Below are 25,299 nucleotides of genomic sequence, written 5' to 3'. Positions count from 1 at the left end.
CACGGACCTAAACAAGGCCTGCCCGAAGGATCCCTTCCCCATGCTGCGGATAGACCGATTGGTGGATTCGACCGTCGGACACCCCCGAATGAGTTTTTTGGACGCCTTCCAAGGCTACCATCAGATACCCCTGGCTGTTGAGGACCAAGAAAAAACTGTTTTTGTCACCCCCATCAAAAATTATCATTATAAGGTGATGCCCTTTGGCTTAAAGAATGCCGGGTCGACCTACCAAAGAATGATGACCAGGATGTTTGAACAACAAATGGGTAAGAGCATTGAAGTTTATATAGACGACATGGTAGTAAAAAGCAAATTAGTGGCCAACCACGTCAGAGACTTCGGCGACATCTTTCGAACTCTGAGAAAGTACAAGCTGCGACTTAACGTGTCCAAGTGTTCATTTGGGGTGGGATTAGGAAAATTCTTAGGTTACATGGTGACCCACAGAGGTATCGAAGTTAACCCTGACCAAATTAGAGCTATACATAGCCTATAGCCCCCTCAGAATCCCAAAGAGGTCCAAAAGCTCACCGGCATGATCGCCGCTTTAAACCGTTTCATTTCCCGCTCAGCGGACAGATGTAGACCTTTCTTCCTCCTATTAAATAAGTGGAAGGGCTTCGAGTGGATTGAGGAGTGTGCTTTAGCTTTCCAATAGCTTAAGGAATACCTCGTCCAACCACCAATTATGTCCAGTCCTGAGGCCGACGAGGTGCTTTTCGCCTACATTGCTGTAGCCTCTCATGCAGTGGGCTTAGTGCTCATCCGAGAAGACAATGGCACGCAACGGCCCGTCTACTACGTAAGCAAATCGCTGCACGAGGCAAAGATCCGTTACCTCCCCCTCGAAAAGGCCATCTTGGCAATCGTGCAAGCCACGCGAAAGCTCCCCCACTATTTCCAGGCACATACTGTAGTTGTGCTAACCCAACTTCCATTGAGAGCCATTCTCCGGAGCGCCGACTACATGGGTAGAATTGCAAAATGGGGAACGATTCTAGGTGCCTTTGACATTAGGTACATGCCTCACACTGCTGTGAAGGGTCAGGTCCTCGCAGATCTGGTAGCCGAATTTGCAGAGCCCACACTAGAAGGAGGGGGAGGGTCACTAAGCCCTGACGGGAAACTGATCAGCGCAATCACTCAGCAAGAGCCCAGTTGGTGGAAAGCACACATCAACGGTGCAGCCAACCAAAGGGGCTCAGGTGTGGGGCTCGTTCTGGTCTCCCCCGAAGGGATCACCATCGAAAAATCGCTAAGGCTTGGTTTCTCGGCCACGAACAACGAAGCAGAGTATGAAGCACTATTGGAAGGAATGTCAATGATCTAGAAATTGGGTGGAAAATCCGCGAACATGTTCTCGGATTCGAGACTCGTTGTGGGACAAGTAAACGAGGAGTTGGAGGCAAAAGATGAAAGAATGCAAGAATATCTAGTCCAAGTTAAACGCCTGCAGATCCATTTTTGTCACTTCAATCTAGAGCACGTGCCCAGGAGCGAGAACACCCATACTGATTTTCTTGCAATGCTAGCCACCTCCTCGGCCCAGCCACTTCCCCGGGTTATTCTAGTAGAGGATCTCTACCGCCCAACGACGGCGAGAACCAACAAAATGCGGGTCCACAACGTTAGGGCTGGACCTAGTTGGATGGATCCTCTAGTATAGTTCTTAAAGCACGACACCCTACCAGACGATAAGACCAAGGCCGACAAGATCAGAAGAAAGGCCTCTCAATTCTGGTTGTCTGAGGACTCCAAACTGTACAGGCGCTCATTCTCATGGCCGTACTTGCTGTGTGTGCACCCAGATGCCACTGAACTCATCCTGGAGGAATTACACGAAGGAATTTGTGGAAGTCATACGGGGGGTAGGTCCCTGTCCCATAGGGCCATAACACAGGGTTACTGGTGGCCGAGCATGCAGAAAGAGGCGCAGAAATATGTGAAGAAGTGCGACCAGTGTCAAAGGTTCGCCCCAAATATACACCAGCCGGGCGAAAACCTTAACCCGCTGTCCAGCCCTTGGCCATTCGCACAATGGGGCCTAGACATCCTAGGGCCATTCCCCAAAGCAGCAAGGAACAAGAAATTTCTTCTCGTCGGTACAGATTATTTCACAAAATGAGTCGAAGCCGAGGCGCTGGCAAATATTAGGGATGTTGATGCCAAAAAATTTGTTTGGAAAAATATCGTCACTAGATTCGAAATCCCTCATACCCTGATCTCGGAAAACGGCCTCCAGTTTGACAGTAAAGCTTTCAGAAGATATTGCAGCAAGCCGGGAATTACCAACAGATACTCCACACCAGCTTACCCGCAGGGTAATGTGCAGGCGGAAGCCATCAATAAAACTATAGTGAATGGGCTGAAAAAGAGGCTGGACGACGCGAAAGGGAGGTGGGTTGAAGAGTTGGCCCATGTCTTGTGGACATACCGCACCACACCTCGTAGGTCCACAGGGGAAACCCCCTTTTCGATGACCTACGGGGCCGAGGCTGAGGCTGTCATTCCACTGGAGGTAAACTTCCCAACACAAAGGACCACTGCATTCTAGCCCAGTGCCAACAACGGACTTCTGGAAAAAAGCTTGGACCTCATCGAGGAAAGAAGGGAAAGTGCAATGGTCCAGCTTGCCCACTATCAGCAAAAGCTCAAGCAAGGTTACGATGCCAAGGTGAAGCTAAGGCCCTTGGCGCCTGGGGATCTGGTACTGAGGAAGGTCCTGGGCACTGCGAGAAACCCTGCATGTGGAAAACTCGGACCAAATTGGGAAGGCCCATATCGTATCACCTCCATAGCCGGCATAGGAGCCTACTTTTTGGAAGATTTGGATGAACGTGCAGTGCTACGCCCTTGGAATGTAAATAACCTGAAAATGTACTGTTATTAATGAAAGACATAATTCTTGGCGCCACACTACTGTACAGCTACTTGGACTAAGTGTTAAATAGAACCCAAGTCCTGCCTGGCTCCTCGGACCATAGGCTTGGGGGAAATTAACGACTCAATCATTTTCGCTAAGTGTTAAACAGAACCCAAGTCCTGCCTGGCTCCTTGGACCACAAGCTTGGGGGAAATTAACCTCGAAACCATTCTCACTAAGTGTTAAACAGAACCCAAGTCCTGTTTGGCTCCTCGGACCACAGGCTTGGGGGAAATTAACAACTCTACCATTTTCACTAAGTGTTAAACAGAACCCAAGTCCTGCCTGGCTCCTCGGACCACAGGCTTGGGGGAAATTAACGACTCAACCATTTTCGCTAAGTGTTAAACAGAACCCAAGTCTTGCCTAGCTCCTTGGACCACAGGCTTGGGGGAAATTAACCTCGAAGCCATTCTCACTAAATGTTAAACAGAACTCAAGTCCTGTCTGGCTTCTCGGACCACAGGCTTAGGGGAAATTAACCTCGAAGCCATTCTCACTAAGTGTTAAACAGAACCCAAGTCCTGCCTAGCTCCTCGGACCACAGGCTTGGGGGAAATTAACGACTCAACCATTTTCACTAAATGTTAAACAGAACCCAAGTCCTGTCTGGCTCTTCGGACCACAAGCTTGGGGGAAATTAACGACTCAACCATTTTCGCTAAGTGTTAAACAGAACCCAAGTCCTGCCTGGCTCCTTGGACCACAGGCTTGTGGGAAATTAACCTCGAAGCCATTCTCACTAAGTGTTAAACAGAACCCAAGTCCTGCCTAACTCCTCGGACCACAGGCTTGGGGGAAATTAACAATTCTACCATTTTCACTAAGTGTTAAACAGAACCCAAGTCTTGCCTGGTTCCTCGGACCACAGGCTTGGGGGAAATTAACCTCGAAGCAGTCTTATCTAATTATTGACTATCATTTTTTACATATTCATTCATGCTTGGTTCTCAACAGTTAGTGGCAGAATAAACATTCGTTCATGATGAAAGCAAAAAAGAAAGCAGAACAACAAAATTTAAAGGAAAACGACATCATTCATTGAAATCCAAAAGCGTTCTTTTACAAACATTAACGGAACAAAATGTAAAGGGTAAAGAAAGCAGCTACAAATAAAGTCCTACACTACTTTCCTAAGTCTAAATCCTGAGTAGGCTCAGGTTGATCATCTCTTGCCTGAGGTCCTGGAACAGCCTCCTTAGCTTGCGCGACAACATCCCTGATTGAGAGACTGTCCTCGGGCGATTTGTCTTTCGCGGCCGGCTGCGTGTCCTCAGCTTCAGGCATAGGGGAGTCCGAGGCTAAGGCCTTCGAAGAGATAGGCTCCTCAGGGGCAACCGAGTCTGGAATCTCACGAATATCTTCCAGAAAAAAGATATTCTCAACTTTCCGAAGATCGGAGTCCGCAAGAACTGTCGCCCGATCCAAAGCTACACCCCAAGACATGGTGATGTAATCCCTACATACGGCGGCCACCTCCTCGATCAGCCTAACCTCAGTATCCTTGACTCCACGATCGTATAAGGTCACCACCGCAGACTCGACCGCCTCCCTGGCCATGCGAGCTGCTTCCTTGACCTTTGCCAGCTCGGCCGTGAGATCTGAGACCGTCTGCTTCTCTGTCGTGAGTTTTGCCTCGGACTGATGGAGCTGTTGGCGCAGATCCTCAGCCTACTTGGTAGTATTTTTCAATCCGGCCTCGGCGCTCGCGCGACCCTTCTGCGCCTCCTTGACTTCGCTACTCAGGCGATCCTTTTCCTGCCTAAGGTCGCCGGCAGCCTTCTCAGCAGCAAGGCGGGACTGAGCCTCACTGTTCAGGCTCTCGCGAGCCTTCTTGGCCCACTCCTCGACAACAAAAATTTGTTGAGTGACCAGTGCCAAAAAATGGAGGCCTAGTTAAAAGAAAATAATGAGTAAACAGATACGGAATAAGAAAACTAGATGAATGAAGTCTTCACTTACCATAGCCATGTCTCTCTTCAGCGACATGAAAAGGTCCGGTTGCCGAGTAGCCCGGAGACCCTCCATATTGCGAGGCAAAAGAAGGGGCTGTTGCAGGGCCTCAGCCAAGAAGGACACCTGTCCTCATTGGGACTCCCATAGAGTCGCGTCCCAGGAAATTGGAGCGCCGTCCAACTCAAGCCGTGGCAACCAGGTCCGCTATTCCCTCCGAATAGCCGCCTCGCCTCGGCTGTCAATGGACCTAGTCCTCTTATCCTTAGGCTCCTTGCCTTTCTTCTGGTGCTTGGCCTTTTCAGGGCCAACCTCGCCCTCCTCCAATTCTTCCACGGGCCTTTTCCGCCTCAAATTGGGCATAGGCTGTAGTGCTGCATCAAACGTGGGAGAAAGAGGAGGAGGAGGAGCCTTGGAGGTGGCCTGTTCCTTTGGGGCATCCTTGGAAGACTGCCCCTTATTTCTGTTAGAAAGGAGGCCCCTGAAACCAGACCTTGGTTTCAGATCCATGCCTTCTTCCTCGATCTCTTGGCTGGTATCGACTTGGGCAATTACCAAACCAAGATTGGGGGCTAGCGAAGCACGTTCTGAGTCTGAATTGGAGTCCGAAAGTTCTACTGGCCTGGCCGACACCTCTCCCTCCTCGGCGAAGTGGAACTGGTCTATCTGATCTTCGAGGGACGAATGCGAGGAACCAGCTTCTTCACCTGGGACAACTGCTGCAGGAAGAGCACGCTGAACAGGCAGTCGGACGGGAGGTAAGTCTTTGGAAGCGAGAAATCCTAGTATGGAGACGTCGATGCGTGCTAATCGCGGACTACCGGCCCTGATGGCTTGACCAGCGTCCACTAGAGAGCGCGAAAGGGGCTCGTAGTCCAAGATTAGGGGAGCAGCCCACAGTTGCCCGTCCGCGTTCATGAAGATTTCAGACCTCAGGTTGAAATTGAGTACCGGAACGTTGACCAAACTTAGCTGAGGAGACGTTCGCTCCTTGTCTGCGAAGCCTAAAAGAAGGGTTACGTTAGTCCGAGGAGGTAAATAAGCAAAACCAAAACTGAAAAAAAAAAAAAAAAAAAAAAAAAAAAAAAAAAAAAAAAAAAAAAAAAAAAAAAAAAAAAAAAAAAAAAAAAAAACTCAGGGCTAAGGTCCCCTCTAGGGAATCTAATTCTACGGTGCCCCACCTGGCGTCCCTGCCTTGACCGGGCAGTGAATACCGTCGTGCCATGATCCGGAGACGATCAAAAGGTCATCCTTCAAGCCTTTGTTAGACTTGGGAAGGTAGGATATCAACCTCACCTCTTTGGACCTGGATTTTAGGTAATATGACTCGACGAGGCTATGTCATTCATATAGATGAACCACGTCGTGCCATGAAAGGCCGAGGTTCATTTGATCGTTCAAGGCATCTATACACCCCAGGATCCGGAACATGTTCGCGACGCACTGGTGAGGGGCCAACCTATGACCATGTAAATAATCCCTAGTTATCCTCCCCATAGGGATCGTCATTCCTCCTTCCATAAAGGCTATCATTGGAATGGCGACCTGCCCCGTCCTTCTCTTAAGCAAGATTTCCTCCAAAGAGCAATACTCTAGACCTACTTCCGGCGGAATACGGTACTTAGCCCTGAAGCCTTCCATACTGGTCGGAGAATCTACCATTTTCTCAAGCTTACCCATCCCCCTAATCCTAGGTGACGTGAAGACGATTTACTTAAGGAAAGACGCCGGGAAAGGCAACGGAAAGGAAATGGGCACTTACGGGTGAGGAACTCGCTGGGAATCTTCAAGGGAATGTCTGCGGAGGTTTGAACGCTTTGAAAGAGAAGGTGCTCGAGTGCTCTGAGTGCTCGAGTGCTTTTCCAAAAAATGGGAGTAAGTTCCTTTAAAAATCTTATATACACGGGAGAAGCTAAACGAACTTACTCCCGCCTAGAGAAATGGAAAGAATATCAACCATTGATCTGGTGCCCCATCGTTGGATTGAAAGAATAAAAAGTCGCTAAGCGCAATAATTAGCGCCTCGTGAGTTACGAAACGCATTTAGCAGTAATGAGGCACGTGGGGAGCATACCTCCGCATGGGTGAAGCAGGAATCCCCAATAAATGACCCTATGAATATCAAAATCCCGCATTTTCTCCTCGGATAAGAGAGAAAGAACCGGAATTTTGAGAGGCTATTGTAAGGGTAAAACCCCCAAGTCGAACAATGGGCCTTGGGCCCCATACAAAGCCCAACCACGACCGAGGAGAAAATGGTGCACTAAAAAGAATTCTAGCTCAACTCTGATAAGTCCAAGCTTATTTAAAAATATGTCCGAGGAGGAATGTCTCCTCGAACGTACCAAATATGGGCCCAACGTGCACCCTATCCATAATGAGGAATCACTCCAAACGAATATTGGTAGCAAGGATGAGCCTCATAAAGCCAGGAGAAGGAAATGAATGTAGGACGTTCAGAGGGAAACTACAACTGCCGCATTAAATGCAAGGAAGCTACTTTTCTGGCCGCATTAATGTGGAGAGGACAGGCAAACAGTGTTACCTTGGCCACTGCAACTCACAGAAAGGTAGGGTGGATGTCCGATGGGACAGGCACTCAAGTGAAGGTCCAGATGATCAACAAGTGTAAGGCTCTTATTATTTTAAGGAGGCTATATAAGAGAAGGGCATCCCCATGAAGAAGGGATCGGAAAAAGCCATAAGAAAGAAAGAAAGACTATAGCCTTGAATCAAGAACATAGGTGCACCCACATATTTCCTCAGACAGAACACCCAGTGGATATAAAAGAGATATTCTTATGTTCAAATCGCTGCATGGCTCAAAATTAACTAACTTTCACTTCGTTGAGTCCTAGTTCTGTAACCCGCTCTCTACAAATTCATTGTCTAGAGTTCTTTGGGCCAGAATCACCAACTTGCTGGGCCTGGGCCCTAAAAACTGACCCTACAACAAGATAGTGTGTGTAGAGTGTGCAATAGAGAGTGTGTAACAAGATTTTCCTTTTATTAAATAAGTTGAAATGAGTTATATTTGTGTCAACTTAATCTGTTTATCAAATGAATTAAAACGAATCGTGTTGAATATATGCATTTTTATATGGGTCATATCGTGTCAATCTATTTAATAATTATGTTTTTTTTTTTTTTTGGAGAAAAATATGATTATTAAACAGATCATATTCATGTCAACTTATGTAGTCATATATCCCTAACTCAACACAAACAAAACCTGCCAACACAAATTGTTATCCATCAGTGCAATGACGTGATTTTTATTGGATTGATAGCCTAATAGTAACTCTATATACTTATTTCCAACGAGGACACTAGGGGTTCAAATCTTCCTCTCCTAATTATCAAATTATTCAAAAATATATATTTATATACATATATACACTTTTATTTGGACAAAACTTAGATATGATACCTTAAATTTCTAATCAAATTCAAATAAATGATTTACTTCTAAAAAAAATTCAAATATATGATTTAATTGAATTTAATTCACTTTGGAGAAAATAATATTATTTGTATTATATGGGTCCACACAATCATACGTTTGAATTTGTTTGGTAGAACTTTCCTTTCCTAGATTTTTCTATCAAAGGAAAAAGAAAACATAGAACTGTACGTCTGAACATGTCGTTAGAATTCTCTAATTGCCGTCACTGATGACGTTTTGAGCTCTGTTTCAAAAAGTCCAACATTACTTTTTATTATATGCATAGCCATCTCACACTCACAGCAGCTAGTTCCCAGTGGTCTTTACCTCTACTCGATCTGTTACTATATATATTTCTGAGACTTTATTGAGAAATGGAAAGGAAAATCATCCCAGAAACAGATTCAGACATTGAAAATCTTGCAAAGAAAAACACACAATTTGAAAGATGGCTGAAGCGAACGAATTCCAAATTCCAAGGGTGAAACTGGGCAATCAAGGACTTGAGGTAAAACCCAATGCCATTCCTTGAATACCTTTTCATTTTTTTTTTTTTTTGAAAGAAACTTCCACTTTGTATATGTTCAAGTCACATTTCTTTGAAAACCCATCTGCATAATTTGACCTATTTCGAGTTTTTAAAGTTGCAATGATCCATCTACAGTAACTCAATACTCATTAATTACTAGTTTGAGTATCCAATCTTGCATATTTATTAGCTATTATTGTTGGAATATTCATGGGTAAGAAATGCAGATAGTTGAGTAGTGAAGTCACACATTGGATACTAATGACAAAAATAAGCCGTTAATATAACATAACTGAACTCAAACCCATATGTTAAGCTTTTAAGATAAGTGGCATCTTATATGTTATATTAACTACTCATTGGGCGATTGTCCCCGATAAAATTTTTTTTAAGACTCTGTCATTTAGAATCTATTATCCTTTTGGAACTAGTAATCTTAAGGGGTTGGAAACAGAAAATTGGTCCAACATGTAACATTAATTCAGACTTTCGGACAATGATTAAAAATAATAATAAAAGTTTGTTTCATATCATTAAAAAAAAAAATTCCCCTGTAGTTAATCACTGCATGACCTCAATCCAAAAGGAAATTAGAACTCCTAGAATCAAGACTATTGCATCAATTTAAGGTGCAATGCACTAGATAGGTTGAGGAGATATGATAAATTCTAGGATAAATTAACCTTTTTTATTTGAACCCAAGATATATTAACTTTTTTTTCAGCCAATAAATAAAAGACTTCTTAAAAAATTTACTTCTCAACTATTTAATAAGAAAAAGGTCCAAGTGCTACCACTACTCCCCTATAAGATTGTTGGATGAGTTTAACTCTAAGAAAAACCAAACCACTAAAAGACTTTTAAAAAAAATATATAGAAAAAGAATGTACCCGCAATGCAAGTTACAGACTTGTTTGAATAAAGGAAAGATTAGAAGAAAATTAAGACCGATTTCGGGAGTCGCCAAGTAACCTTTTGTGGGATCAGAAGCTTTAAGCTGCAATTATATGAAAATAATCCTATTGCATATGGTAGCGTGTATGTATAGTATATTTTGTAAGAATATCATGGGGACAAGTTTGGTATGTTAGTTAGAGACAAGGAACAGTGCATCATAAATTTGAAACAATTTGTATGAAGCTATTTAGTTAGTCACATGCTAGATCGAGAATGAGTTTGTAGAGAAGTGCTAAAATTTACCAATCTTAAGATTTGGCCGCAATTATTATGTCTTCTATATTCATTTTGCACTCTTCAACAAGAACTTCCTACTGCCGCGGGAATTGTGTCACTGCTAAGAAACACAATTCTTAAATCAAAGCATAAGCAGTTAATGGCAGCGGTTCTGTGGGTTATTTTTTTGATTGGTTCAACCTCAAAAAAGAGGAATGATTTAATAATGGGCAATCTATAAGCATTGGCATAGTGAGAAACTATTCTTGGCAGCTAGTTTAAATGGGAATGCTAAAACAAGAGTTTTTGGATACTTATAATTGAAATGTGTTTTGATGTTATGATGCCCTTGAAACTCTGTTTTATGACACCAATGCACCCATCTGTATACCGGAAAACCAAGCTCAACATGATGAACTGAACAGATTAAGGTGATTGTCAAACTGTTAAGGTAAGTTTAAATCCAAAGAGATTTGTTTAATCTTCTGAAGACAGCAGTAAAGAGTAGTTAGAATTCTCTTGCCTAGTATACTAAGAAATTTTCATATAATTGATACAAATACACCAATTTGATTTTGTGGATAGGGGGAAGTTGAGTTTTAATGTCATTTTTATATTTTTATATTGGGTAATCATCTACACTATATAATAGAGACTACAACAAGATTAAGGAATCAACAAAATCCTCCTTCATCATTTCTATTTTCAGAAATTAATGTTTTTATGTATTAAAGTCCTCCAAATCTTGTGTGCTTCATATCTTGTCATATGGGAGGCTTCAGAGGAATTAAAAATGATAGAAATGATGGAGACTTCAGATATATGTAGTCCTGTTCCTTTCTTCTACAAAGACTCACGACATAAGGTTGAACCTGCATAGATAACCTATAACCATGAAAATTTAGTAATGCATTTAACTAAAACTATAAATTCTTCAAATTGTTTTCAAAATAGCAGTTGATCTTTCCCCCGTTCAAGATGCACAGGTTCTAAAGGTTTTAAGGAATAGTTTCCTCTACTAAAATAATTCGTTGTGCTTTACTTTCGTTCTACAACATATTTGTCAATTTTTTTTTGTTCATTTCTTTGAATTCTTGACTCTTTTTCTCAGGTCTCAAAGTTGGGATTTGGATGTATGAGCCTGACTGGAGCCTACAGTTCTCCTCTCTCCGAGGAAGACGGAATGGCAGTAATAAAGCATGCTTTCAGTAAGGGGATCACTTTCTTCGATTCAGCTGACATTTATGGACCCCATATTAATGAAATTCTGCTCGGGAAGGTAATTAACACCAATTTTAATTCTTCATTTCTACTAGCTCAAGAAGTTAAATGTTTTAATTCCTATCTGGTAGTAAATCTAAAAATGGTCACTGATGTAGAAATATCTTTTTGATACTACTTTCTATATCATCTGCTAGAGCATTGATTAATAATTGAGGACCAGGTTAAAATTCTGTGTAATTATCTGAAAGAAGTTTATATCTTTCAGGCCTTGAAGCAGTTGCCAAGAGAAAAAATTCAAATAGCCACCAAATTTGGCATCCAAACACGGGAATATCCTAATGTAAAAGTAAATGGTAGCCCTGAGTATGTTCGCTCAAGCTGTGAGGCTAGCTTGAAGCGTCTTGATGTGGAATACATTGATCTGTATTATCAGCATCGGGTAGACACAAAAGTGCCCATTGAAGAAACTGTAAGTGATTCTAATGCCCTTTCAATCACAAGCCTGTAATGGTTGGCCTTTTTGAATTATTTCTTGTTTGTAATTTGAAATTGTCAATTTCTTTGCAAATTTATTATTTCATTGTAGTGATGGTGGGATTTTGGTGGCAAATTTTAGATACATCTTATTTGAATGTAGGTTGGTGAACTTAAGAAACTGGTAGAAGAGGGAAAAATCAAGTATATTGGTCTATCTGAACCCAGCCCTGATACAATAAGGAGGGCACATGCTGTGCATCCCATCACAGCTTTACAAATGGAGTGGTCTCTCTGGACTCGTGATATTGAAGATGAAATAATTCCACTTTGCAGGTTTGTTCTGTTCATGGATGATGATTTCTAATTGACTGATCAGATTGCATCTATCCTAAAAATCTCTCCTTTTTTTTCCTATTCTTTCTTGTGTTTCAAATTCTATTTTCTCTTTTGAATGACTGCTACAATAATGAAATTTTTATCTTATCCTGAAGCATGAGAATGCTCTCTTGAGTCTTGATATTTTGTGCATGTAGGGAGCTTGGCATTGGACTAGTTCCATACAGTCCTCTTGGTCGTGGTTTTTTCGCTGGCAAAGGAGTTGTGGAAAGTTTGGCTGCAAATAGCTTTTTGGTACCAATTTCACCAATACTTTGTGTCATTTATTTGTTAGACTTTTAAATCGCCTGAATGATTTTTCAGGCAACAATGATATTTTTCTTTGAACAATGCATTCTTCAGGTTCATTGAATGAAAAATTCCTACAAGGGCAAACACTATTAGTCCTTGAAGTTTTCAAGTTCCAATTTCATCTCAAATATTTGAAAATTTGCAACCAAGTCCCTGAAATTTTGAAAATATGCAATTAAACTTTTTCATCAACCTCACTAATACCATAGATGACATTTCTTAAAGAGTTGGATCTTCGCTAATGTTTATTTAGTTGGAGATTTAAAAGAATTATACATTGTAACATCTACTATTGAAAATGTTTTCTTAAAAGAATCTTCCCTAAACAGTTTTTCATGCAAATGCATTATTTATCTCATTTTTTAAGTTATTATACAAGGACAAATAGGGTGCAAAGTGAAGAAACCCATTTAAATATAAGGAGATTACTGATAATAAGATAAGGGAGAGTTGCTTGAGATAGTTTAGTCAATTGCAAAAGAGAGTGATTATTGCATTGATGAGGAAGAGCAATTTGATTATGGTCAAGGGAAAAAAAAAAAGAAATAGGAGGAGGTCTAAAATAACATTAGTAGAAGTAATTAAAAAAAGGCATATTAATTAAAAACGCAACAAAGAATATGATTTTGCATATGAAAGAATATCAAAGATAAATACACCTGGCCAATCCCAAATTCCTGATTAGTTTGTTGAGGATCCATACCTGACCCTAGAGTTTTGGGGGATAAGGCTCTAAAAAAAAATACTTTAGAACCATCTTATATAAGAATTTCAACAATTTTGGCCTTTCTCTTTAATATTATATAGTAATAATAACATTGAAAATGCTTTAACTAAACTGACTGCCTGCTCTTTCTTCTGTAAGTACATGCACCCTCGGTTTCAAGGAGAAAATTTGGTCAAGAACAAGGCCATTTTTAATCGAATAGAAGGACTTGCTAGAAAGCACCAATGCACTCCTGCTCAACTTTCACTTGCATGGGTTCTCCAACAAGGAGATGATATTGTACCCATACCTGGTAATTGGCTTTCTTTTTTCTATTTTGGGTCCTGATTAATTGCATTAGTGTAAATGTGCTACGTAATTAATTTTTCCTCATCTTTCAAAAATATTTTTAAGTTTTCCTCAGAGTCAGAAAAGTGGCTGAAGTTCTATTTAATACTACTAATACTATTTTCTCTTATGTGCTGCAAATTGAAATTATGTTGACTCAGTGTGTAATGCTCTTCCTCTATTAATCTGCAACCTGTAGAATTAAGATAAAGTGCATATTATAGAAACAAACATGACATTAAACGTCAAGGAAAATGAGGAAGAGAGCTCTCAAGTAAATATGACGTTAATGTTGTGACTTGGTGCTATTCTTAGGATTCAAAGTTTGGCATAAAAACAAAAAAAGAAAAAAGTCCATTTCATGGCTGGAAATTACATAGATAATGCCTGTTTTAAACTCATAATGTCATAACAGCCTTAGAAAAACTCAGATTTTAGTTAATGTCAACATATTCATAAACAATGTGTTAGCTTGCTGTCATAACTAAATAAGATTTTCTTATGGGTTAAGGTTTGTGATTGCATCTTATGGCATCATTGGCTGTAGATCTGTCTAGTTGCTAAATCTTTAAAACAGTGGTATTTTGGTTTCGTGGAATAATAAAATCATGAATCAGTGTTCACTAATATGCTCATATACAGTTGGGTCTGATTTCAGATAACTTTGGAACTGTTTTGCAAGATTTTATTTTCCAATGTGTCAAATCTCTTATATGGTTCATTCATTTGCATTGAACTTTTATAGGGACAACTAAGATCAGGAACCTGGATAACAATATTGGCTCTTTGAAGGTGAAACTTACAGAAGAAGACCTCAAAGAGATATCTGATGCTGTACCAATAGAAGAGGTAGCTGGTGGTATAAGCATTCAAAACATGGATCATCTTCGATGGCAGTATGGCAACACTCCTCCAAAAAATTAATTATCCTTTACGCATGGATGATGTCCACTTCAATTGAATAATGCTGTGTTTTGTGAAATGAATGGCCAGGTATATACTATATACTAATAACTAGCTATTTCATTCACACTGCAAAATCAGACAACAGTATTATGTAATCTTTTTTAGAATGGCACTGATGTGGTTGCTTTATGTCATGCTCTAATAAATATGTTGGCAGTTTGTTTCTCACTTTTTTTTATTTAGATTTTAATTATATTTTCAATGAGTGCGCTACATAACCTAATGCCTCTCCTACCTAAGATCTCTACTTTATTTATATATATATATATATATATTAACATGTAGTAAGTAACCCAAAGATTGCTGCTAGCAATTCAAAAGCCTACTTTATTTATATATATATATATATTAACATGTAGTAAGTAACCCAAAGATTGCTGCTAGCAATTCAAAAGGAGTAGCATTACGAAAAATTTTCATGGACTTTAGGCATTTTTTGATCACTGAATTGGGAAGGTAGTTGTGACCATTTTGTGTGGGAGAAGAAGATTCAGAATAAAAGGAAGATGAAGGGGGTGATGGAATTGTAACGCCAAGATATAGTGTAGTGAGGAGATAAAAAAGTAAAAGTGAGTGGTAAAGGCGCACAAGGGTCACAGCAAGATCTCTTTCTTCTGTTTTCTGAACTCACAAGTTCCAAAGGTGGAGGCTAGGGTTTCGATAAAAAAAACCTTATGAAGCATTTCAGTTAGTGTTCTCTTTCTCTACCGCCTTGTTTAAATATGTGCTTAATTGGCATTTTAAATGGGCTCTCCTATTCCTATTAGGTTTACACAAACCCATAAACAAATAGCCGATTAGAATACATTGTAGGCTATATCAGAAATCTCTCAACGCAATAGATCGAGATAGGTACCGAGGTTCATTAAATCTCGATAGATCAAAGGTGTCGAGATAGGTATCAAGGTTCATTAAATCTCAATAGATCAAAGGTGTCGAGATAGGTATTGAGTCTTTTTGTTTTGTCTTCTCTGCACTATAGGTTGAGTAATCTTCATGTCCTCAACAATACTACTTGTTATGTTGTTCTTGAAACCACTTAGAAACTACCCCACTACAAGCATAGTGTGTTTTGTCATAGGATATACGAATTACATAAAAATATGACCCTTACAAGTTGTATCCTGAGAAAAGTAACCTTGTAGCAATATTTGTGTAGGAGCAAATATTATCTAAGGACAACATCAATGTGTGCCTCTTAGCCATTGTTCATCAATCGTTTAATTGTTCTCCTTGTTGACATAAAATACAATCAAATGATTTAGAATTGACTAGAGCTAACAAAACCTTAGCGACCAAGCATGACTGAGATGAGAGTGCCACATAATAGAGGTGTGCAACAACAATAATGGTCTCCTCATAGTCAATGTTATACTCTTGAGAACTGTTTAGTAACAAGCTGGCCCTATAACAAATTCATCAAAGAGAATCTTGATGTGATACAACTACTTGTATCTTACAGTAGGCTTCCAAACAAAACAAAACAAAACAATTAGATCCCATGTGTGAGACCTGACAAGTTTGTGATCACAAAATAATGACAATGAACAAACTTTAATGAATTTAGTGTAGGATTCTGTTGAAGACAGACCTGTACAGAGGCCACGACAGAGGTTGAAGATTTCTGAGGATCAAAATGACAGTGTTTAGTATTGCGCTAAACGCATCGTTTCATAAAAAGAAAGGTATTGCGCTAAACGCGTCGTTTCATTAAAAGGAGCCTTAGTTGTGAAACGGGTCTTTTTACTCAGTTCAAAGAGCAGTTGGTTGGCGCGAAATTCAGTTAAAGCCACTGATCAGAATTCCCTAGGTTTATGGGTTTAGATGTGTATAATGTTGAAGATTAATTAAGTAGTTATGATTATTGTGTACTATAAATACAGAGCATCAAGCTCAGTTGTTATTATGAGAAGAATTTCAAATAGTTAGTACAAGTTTTCTCTCCTTTCCTCTCTTTTCTCTTACTTTCTCTCACTTTCTCACACTTTCTATCTTTAAGTTTCTCAGATACAATCCTACCTTCATTGCTAGTAACGTTTTCTTGATTTGTTAAATCAGTCTTGTTATTGAAAATTTCTTCAGATTCATCGTCACCAACTTTAGTTTGGACGGTGAAGTATTTTTCATGTGTTATGTGTTATGTGTTTGCATATTAGGGACAATAGGTTAGTCTAGGTGAAGAGAAGTGTATTTCCATGTGTTGTTTTGTGTTTGCATATTAGGAATAGGGACAATAGTTTAAGGCTAGGTGAAGAGAAGTTCAAGATGCAAACGTGTTGCCTTTCTTGACTTTTCATTTTGCCATTTTTTTCTAACTTTTAGTGCAATTTTATTTTCACTAGTCGGTAACCCGTGTAATGCACGGGATTCATTAAAAAAAGACAATAGTACAATTATCTATTAGATAGTGACTTTCTTTGAATATGATGTTTGCTTCAAAATCACTTAACATAGTACTTCAACAATCTTCCATGATAAGTATATCTAACATGACCACAATCATCAATTTGCATAATTTGCATATTTTAGAAAGTAACATGCAGCATAAACTTGACAGTTGACATCACACATAATGTTCATAAATTACTGTTAAGAAAATTCTAGTGCACCTATGTTCATAAGAAACTTACCATGATACATACTGTTTTTTTAGGCAACCAATCATGGGTAGGAGGCCATGCAAGCAAATCCATCCGCCAAGTAATTCATTACATTATAATATGTTGGGGATATTATACAAAGTAATAATGGAAGAACAAGGTTAACACAAAAGACAAATAGAAATAGATAACTTGGAGGCACAATATTATTTTCCTTAGACAATATTTGCCCCCTGCACTATTGTTGCTAAAGGGTTATCGCAAATTTGTCCTCAGGATACAACCAAGATTTTGGGTTCTACAGATAGCAATTATAAAGAATGACCACAGAATTTCTTGTGTTTCTCTCTAACTTACTATTTTTCAAGTGAACATAAGCCTCTATTTATACACATAGGGTTATATTTCATCAAAAGGCACGTGTGGAGAGTTAAAATGTTTTATAAAACCGTTCATAAGGCTTGAAACCTCTTCAAACTCTCTGAATAGTCACCAAAAAATTCTGCAAAAAAATCCTGTTTCATGATTTTCCATCGGAAAATTACTTTTGATCGATCGAGTGCTCTTTTCAATCGGACGAACAAGAAGCAGCGATCGAGACATCCAAAGATTCCAGGATTTTTTCTTTACCATTTCGATCGATCGAGCCAAAGTTTCGACTGATCGAAAATGTTGTATTTCAAATTTTCACTTAGAAAATTTCAAAACTTGAATTTTCACTTTATGAAATAATATTCTCCAAACTCAAACATTATTATTACAACCTATCCATGTATATACCTATATATACAACATAATAAACAAAAAATTTATATCTCTCATAACTAAAAAGCAATGCTACATCCTGTTTTCGAATCAATAATTGTAGTGCTAGCAGTCATGATGCAAGTGAGCAGAGAATGAAAAACCTTGTAAAATATGTCATAGTAAGAACATGGAAACACATAAGAACATGGAAACACATACTTACAAAGATGCCCTTAAATCAATGTCATAACTGTGAAGCTAAAATTTTCCTAACAATGACTTATGAACAATTGCGAAGCATAAGACATATATTTATCTTCTTAAACATAATACTTATTAGTGAAGTATTTCATTTTACCCATAAACAAAAAATAAATCATTAAGCAAATTTTTTTCCAAAATCAACCACATAGATAACAAATACTCACAGAACTCTAGAAATATCGTTTAAGAGCTTCTCAAAATCATCAAAGAAAATAGAAAATCAACCACAAAATTTGGATTGTTCTCATTTTGAAGCAGTTTTTGAAGTTGTTTAAATTGGTCATCCAAATATCCTTTTTTATCACCAAAACCCATAATTAGAATTCCTCTACCAATCCAAAATAAATCAATTAATAAACCAGTACAAATTTTGTTTAATTCAGTGGAAAATAGGCTAGTTTTCCAAGAAAGTAACAAAACCAAACAAATACAACATAAATATCCTTTCAAAAATAACAAATCCCAGAGGAAAAAGAAACATTCCCAAAAAAACAAATAAATGATTAAAGAGAACAAAATCCACCTAGAGTAGAGATCCATTTCACACCCAATTTTTGAACAATCTCTCAAAAGCAATTATAACCCCACCAAAAAACGATCGCCTCATCTAGATAAGCAGTGTTTCAGCCACTATCTCCAGAATTGAGTCATAACATTGATGGTGGCTTCTCTTTCTCAATAGTGTGAGCTTTTATCACTCAGCAAGACTAACCCACAAAACAAAGTGCTGGATTGAAGCAAATCTTATTATAATCTCAATGGTTAGAGAGGTTTTGACTAAATAGTTACAATATGCATAATCTCCAGAGTCAGAGATAATTCAATAAAATTTTAATCATATAAACCCCTAAACCCTGTAATTTACAAAAGTAATGCAAGCTGAAAATTAAAAATTAGATATAAAGCATAAGTTTGAGGAATGGCCTTTTGCATATACATTTTGAACATGGCTTGCAAAAGATTGGCCTTATAAAGTTTGCTTGCTATTGGGGTTATCTATTCTTTTTATATTGCTGCATCTACCCTCAAGTTGATTTCTTTTCTTTTCTTTTTTGGTGGAGCGTTGGGGGGGGGGGGGGGGTGTGTTCTGTAGATAAACTATATCAAAAGGCGAAGGACAAATGTCCTTCAGTTTCTTTACACCAAGGTTATATTGTCCTACTATACTAAAAGATGTACACCTTCATTGCATTCCTCAGGTGCCTCATTTAAGTCCAATAGATATGTAAATGCAAATCAACACATATTGAAGATTAAAGCCCACATCTATATATTACCAAAAGCTGAAGCGTAGCATTTAATGTTGCTTCGCTCTTGTTAAGCCACATCAGCCGCCATGTCATTTCCATTTTTTTTTTCTAAATTTCTCGTATAATTTTAAAATACTTTTACTAAATTTTTCCCTAATTTTAAAATACTACTAAAAAGAAAATGATTTCCAGTCATATCTCCACCATAAAGCCCAATCTTTATAGCTTTAATGATGATGACCATAAAGCCCAAAAAATGAATATTACGTTGCTTTGCACCATTAAGCCCAAACCCAACCCCTTATTCTTTTAAGCCTCCGTTTGGGAAGCGCATATTGCACGTTTCCCAATGGGTGCGTTTTAAAGAAGTGGGTCCCGTGCACTATTCACGGGACCCGCAAGTACTTTTTTCAACAAAAACGACTTTAAAACTGAGTCCCACGATACTATTCACATATTTAAAAATTATTTTGCTACTGTATTTTCAATTTTCAGTTTTTAGTTTTCAGCAATAAGAGGTATCCAAACAAACCCTAAATGCCAACCCTTTCTTCTTCTTCTTCAGACCTTTAGTATGACTAATGCCAACCTCTCTCTCTTCCAAATACAGATTCAATAGATACTTCAGACCTTCAGCTTTCTAACTCCAACCTCTCTCTTCCCTCCTTCGTCTCTTCCTCTCTTTATTTAGGTGAATCACTCCTTTTTGCTCTTCCTATCTTTCACGGTTTCAAAACTCCTCATTTAATTGAATTAGAAAACAGCATATTCATAGAAGAGCTCAGAAATTCTGACAGAATGTGGATGATTCACTTCAGGTATTTCACCTTTGTTCATGTTTCGTTTGGGAGTGTTTCTTCTGAATGATTTGCTTAGATTGATGGGTTTGGAGTGCTGTAGTGGGTTTTGCTAATTTCAATTATTGGACGTATTGCTCTCTCTTTTGTATTTCAGTAATTCAATCAACACTTAGTTTCCTATCCGTATCCTTTTGCGAGAGGCAAATTGGTCAAACTACAGGCCCAGGTTCAAGGCCACCATCAACTTTAATGGCAAGGAGTTGTAGCTGCCTCCTCTGTACGAGTCGTCGATATCTACATCCGCCACAAGGTCTGTATATCAAGTTGAGGTATACTTAAATTTTATTTTCTATGTATATTTAAAATTTTTAGGGTTAATTCTTCTGTGTTTTCTTGTTTGGGTATTGAGTTTATGGTCTACAATTTTTTATATTTTTAGTTGTTGCCGTTGGCTGTAAAGAAAAGTTCAGAAATTAGGGTAAGGAAAATTACCCCAATTTGTGATTATTTTTATTAGGCTTATATGAAGTTGAGGTTATACAACTTCAAGGAGATCAGAGGAAGAATGTTTCCACCTTCCTTGTGCTGGCTGGCATTGTGAAGAAGGAACATATCAAGATTCATTGTTTTTGAATAGCTACAGCCTGCAGGTCAATCTCCATATGTGGTTTACATTATTCTCATCACGCTATAGTGGATAGTTTATGATCTAAACGTTAGATTGTAGCCATAATACACATGACTTTGTTATTTGTATGTCTATCTTCTGTGTCAATTTGGTAGTTTTGCTACTTGCTGAGTTGTGTGGGAGGGTCATTATGGATTGTACTGAAGCCTTTATCCATACCTTAATCAATAATACTAATTTCCTGTTTTATATAGATGAGTGTGCATTGATTGGACGTATTTAAATGTCTAATTGATTTAATTGTCACGTAATTAGATATTGCCACATTCAGCTATGATAAATTGATAATAAAGTAGATAAACTAACAGAAAAGGCCAAGAGTTATTCAAACAAGAGATGAACACCTTAATAACTTCTTCTTTCATTGCAGATGCTTGCATTTTTTTTATTTTTCATGTTTGTAGCTGTACAACATTAAGCAGGGGTTACATATGATTCTTTATTAATTGTTTTTTTTTCTTTTTTTTTTTTTTTTTGGTAGTAAGCTTAATTTAATTACTGCATTTTAAGTTTTTTTTTTTCTCTTTCGTTCTTTCTTGTGTTTTTTTTTTTTTTTTTTTTTGCTCCAAAAGAATGTACTACTATATATGTAGTATGTTAGTTGGAGAAGTTAAATATTATGTTATACTTGGTTAAATGAGATTTTTACTTCTATTTTTTTTTTTTTTGGGTTTCAATTTTTATAATTTTTAGCTATATGTTCCGCAAGGCTTGAGTTTCTTAGGGATTTTGTGCACGATAAATCTCTCTCTCTTCCTCTTAAATTTGCTTATTTTATAGAGTTTACCCAAAAAGGTTTTAATTTTTAAATTTTAAATTTTGAGCATGTTATTGGGGTTTTAGTTCATAAATTTTGCAGTTAGAATATTGTTTCAAATTTGGTGAATTTTGGGGAATGTAATAGTGTGAAAATTTTATAAACTTTTACTGCCTAGGAAGCCAACTTGAGTCTAACAAGAATGCCATGAACAACTTAAGTCCAGCATGAAGGCCATGAACATCCTGGTAGTTTGTTGGCATGTTTTTGTTTCAATTCTTTTCCTTCCCCTAATATAGCTTTGCTGTTTGATTTGTTAGTTGAAATTGAAATAACACAATTTTCTTATTCTAGATGAAATTGTTTATGGGTTTTTATTTTATGTATAGTTTTCAATGCAACTAACATCAATTCAATACACAAACATGAAGGTGTAAATGAGAGTTCTTGATGCTCTTTTTTAAAGCTCTCTCTGATTTATTAATTTTCATTACTTACTGTTTCAATGTTAAGGATTCAGTGACAAACTTATTTTGTATTTGTACTATTGTTTTACTTGTGGGGAAAATTTGATGAGTATTATATGTTTGTGTTTTGTAGTTCGTATTGATTTGCTAGATGTGAATGGTGATGTGGGGGGACTTAGACGAAGATAATGAGCTACCTGTCTTCTATCTCTAGGTTTTTGTTTTTCCTTTATATCAAGCTATAAATGCATAATAGTTTCTTTGAAATATTATCTAAATTCTATTTATAGTCATAGGTTCAACATAATATATTCAAAGAAACTCTTATTAATTTTTTTTTTTACTGAGTTATTAAATCAAGCATGCATCCAAAATCTGTTTTAAATGGAAATAATTCAACTAATGATTATTTACCTTTTTTTTTTTTCTAGACTAGAGACGAATGTTTACATTGAATTGTGTACCTAATGGTGCACTCCCACACATAGATAGAGTGGAAGAAAACCATAAACTAGAGTTTTTGAAAACCTGCCTCAAGTTATGATTAGGAGTTCTATGATGATTGAATTTAACTTATTATAGAACATGGTGGAAAAATTGAATCTAAAGGAAAGAGGAATCATTTTGGATTAGTGCATGTTGACAAGTTTGGGATTTGATGGTGCCATAGAAGTTTTAGTGGAAGTCTTCTCTCAATTGCTAAGCTATCATGTATGTAAATTAGGTTACTTATTGAAAAAAAAATTGTAAATTAGGCTAGATATTGAAAGTTCTTGCTGAATGCTATAGTTACTAAAAGCTATGTTAGCTACTTGAGATGTTCCTTAAAATTTTGGGATATAAGTTAATAAGAAATGTCTTTTACATTATGCTTTCAGATACAACTTTTATTCAACTTTGATATTGGTTTTTATTCCCTTTTAGATTTTATAGAGAAGTAGGAACACAAGATTTGTATTTAATTTTGTGTGTTTTTGTGTATGCATATCCACATTCCCGCACACAATATATACACTATCAACTTATATAGTTGCATGGCTAGATAGTTTAGCAAATACCTATTAGTCTTAAATGGGATTTTGCATTTTAATAAAATTTAATGAATTCAAAGTGGAAATTTGTTAGATAGCACTGATTGTGTTTTCAACCAGTTGAATTTTCAAGAAACATTTGACATTTTTTTTTTTAATGAATTAGTTTGTATAACATGCCTCATTAAATAGATCAATCTTCAAATATTTAGAAACAAATTATAAGTAGTATGTAACTTTGCAATATGAACTAAACATTAGACTTGCATATCTCTTTTCCAACTACAAAATGTACCAATACTGAGAAACACTATTTGAAAGGAGATTTAATTAGAAAATAATTTTGCTTGCTAAAGGAGGAGTAAAGATTCATAAATTTACTTTTGTACGTCTGGAATGAAGTATTTTTAAAGGTTATGATTATGGATTCATCAAACTTGCAACATTTAACCATTTAAACTTGCTGTTTAAGTACATGAATAATAGGAATTAATGTTATAGCTTTCATCAATCTAGAGAAAGGTGAATTTAAAAAAAAAAAAAATGAATTTCTTGAACATTTTTTTGAATTTTCCTGTGCATCGCACGGGTTAGCGACTAGTTAGCTCTAAAGCTTGGAAATTTAGCTCTCGAAGATTAATTCTTATACTCCTATAATTATATTGAAAATGCTAACTATATACTAAGTCTTTATCCTCTTAAGTATGGAATTTCTTATCAATCTAACAAAGAATAGGACCCTCCTTTAGGCCTTGAAGAAATACGATAAGGAGTGTGAACAGCCGCAAAATAACATAATTAAGTCCACCTTCAAAATAACATAATTCTTTCCTCTTTCCATTTTAGAAAGATCTAAAATTCCAATCTGCACAATCTGGTTCTTCTTCCATCCCCAAGAAACTCATATACACCACTCCATACCTAATCCCTACCAGTTTTCCCTCACCATACCCAATTCTATGCATATTTAATATCACAGAACCTGATATGAATTCCCAAAAACAAATCTGATTTCCCTAAATCCAAACAACTCCATAAATAATTTGGGATACATCTCAAGGCTAAAAATGACTAAGACAGACAGTTTACCACTCAAGGCACCATTTGAGGGACTTTGATGGAGACATATAGCTACATAGGGCTGATAGAACATTTGATAGTAGTGGAGTCAAACAACAAAGTAAAAACTTTAACCCAATTACCTTGGGTATCAATCTACACTAACAAAAAACACTTGATAGAAGTGGAGACAAACAACAAAGTCAAAACTCTAATCCCACAATCACAAAGGAAAACTGCTACAATATTCAAAACTCCAATCGAATTACCTGCGATATCAATCTACAATGATATAGATATTTGATACAGTTTTTTTAAAATTGGAATACATACACAGATTCCTCATCACACTATCACAAAGGAGATTTGCTACAAGATTGAAAACTCTAATCGAATGACCTTGGTTTCAATGCACAGTAAAAAAAAAAAAAAAAAAAAAAAAAAAAAGATCATCAAAATTAAAAACCCAACTCAGTTAAATAGACTAAAATTTTAATCAGTCACGTGCAACTAAACAAGCCTAAGAGATGTGCCTAATGAGGGAAACATGCAAAGAAAAATCCATTATCAACTCAAATGTTACTAACTATCAAAAAATACACTTGTACAATAGTGATCATGTAGTTAGCTCGTGACTTGGAAGACTTTAACACCGTAGAGTTAATTGTACTTTGCAACCTAGTACGACGGGTGTGTTTCAGTGTTTGGTTCTCAAAGCCACACCAAGGAATATTCTAAAACAAAACTAAAGCATTCATAGATCCAAGATGGTATTTAACATCAAGAAAACTTCAAATTAAAAAGCTTCCCAAACTGAAATATAAGAATTGCTACATCCCGTAACATAGCCAACAAAAAATTAAAAACCATAACCAAAATCTTTTTTGTTTGGACTTAATTTAATAATTCTTAGTTTTTAAAACTAAGAATTAATGAAGGTACCACTAAAAGGTGGAGTTGAACATGTGTTAGTCAGAAAATTCTTATCTCAATCAGCAAACAGAGCTTCCAATACTGATAAATGCTTTGGCAGGGTCAGACATGGTAGACCGTAACACATGGAACATCAAAATAATAAATGTTCAGTTAAGGGAAAACAATTCTTAAGAGACACCATTCCTCTTATCAGCAAGTAACCTTTTTTTTTCTTGGTATTCCTAACGCCATGTGAAGCCTTCCCTTTTTTATTGGGGAGGGGGGGA

The 25,299-nt window shown here is 37.4% G+C and overlaps 1 protein-coding gene across 4 annotated transcripts in view; it reads left to right on the top strand.

The window, feature by feature from the left end:
• The window catches only part of LOC126717382 (probable aldo-keto reductase 1), a 102,609-nt gene that overhangs the window by 50,547 nt on the left and 26,763 nt on the right, over nucleotides 1-25,299 (top strand). The window contains exons 1-7 of one of the 4 annotated variants that reach the window (XM_050419060.1): nucleotides 8,638-8,832; nucleotides 11,138-11,305; nucleotides 11,516-11,719; nucleotides 11,888-12,060; nucleotides 12,261-12,357; nucleotides 13,280-13,433; nucleotides 14,214-14,602. The exons of 1 other annotated variant lie outside the window; for it this stretch is intronic. In XM_050419060.1, coding sequence (XP_050275017.1) covers nucleotides 8,773-8,832; nucleotides 11,138-11,305; nucleotides 11,516-11,719; nucleotides 11,888-12,060; nucleotides 12,261-12,357; nucleotides 13,280-13,433; nucleotides 14,214-14,392 — 1,035 coding nt within the window. In that variant the 5' untranslated portion in view covers nucleotides 8,638-8,772 and the 3' untranslated portion in view covers nucleotides 14,393-14,602. Of the gene's footprint in view, nucleotides 1-8,624; nucleotides 8,833-11,137; nucleotides 11,306-11,515; nucleotides 11,720-11,887; nucleotides 12,061-12,260; nucleotides 12,358-13,279; nucleotides 13,434-14,213; nucleotides 14,603-25,299 lie in introns of those variants that run through there. 2 more of the 4 variants (XM_050419064.1, XM_050419061.1) reach the window with 2 other exon arrangements.

Source organism: Quercus robur, chromosome 3 (genome assembly GCF_932294415.1).
Source record: "Quercus robur chromosome 3, dhQueRobu3.1, whole genome shotgun sequence".
Classification (NCBI taxonomy): Eukaryota; Viridiplantae; Streptophyta; class Magnoliopsida; order Fagales; family Fagaceae; genus Quercus; species Quercus robur.
This window is presented reverse-complemented; position numbering and strand designations above follow the sequence as displayed.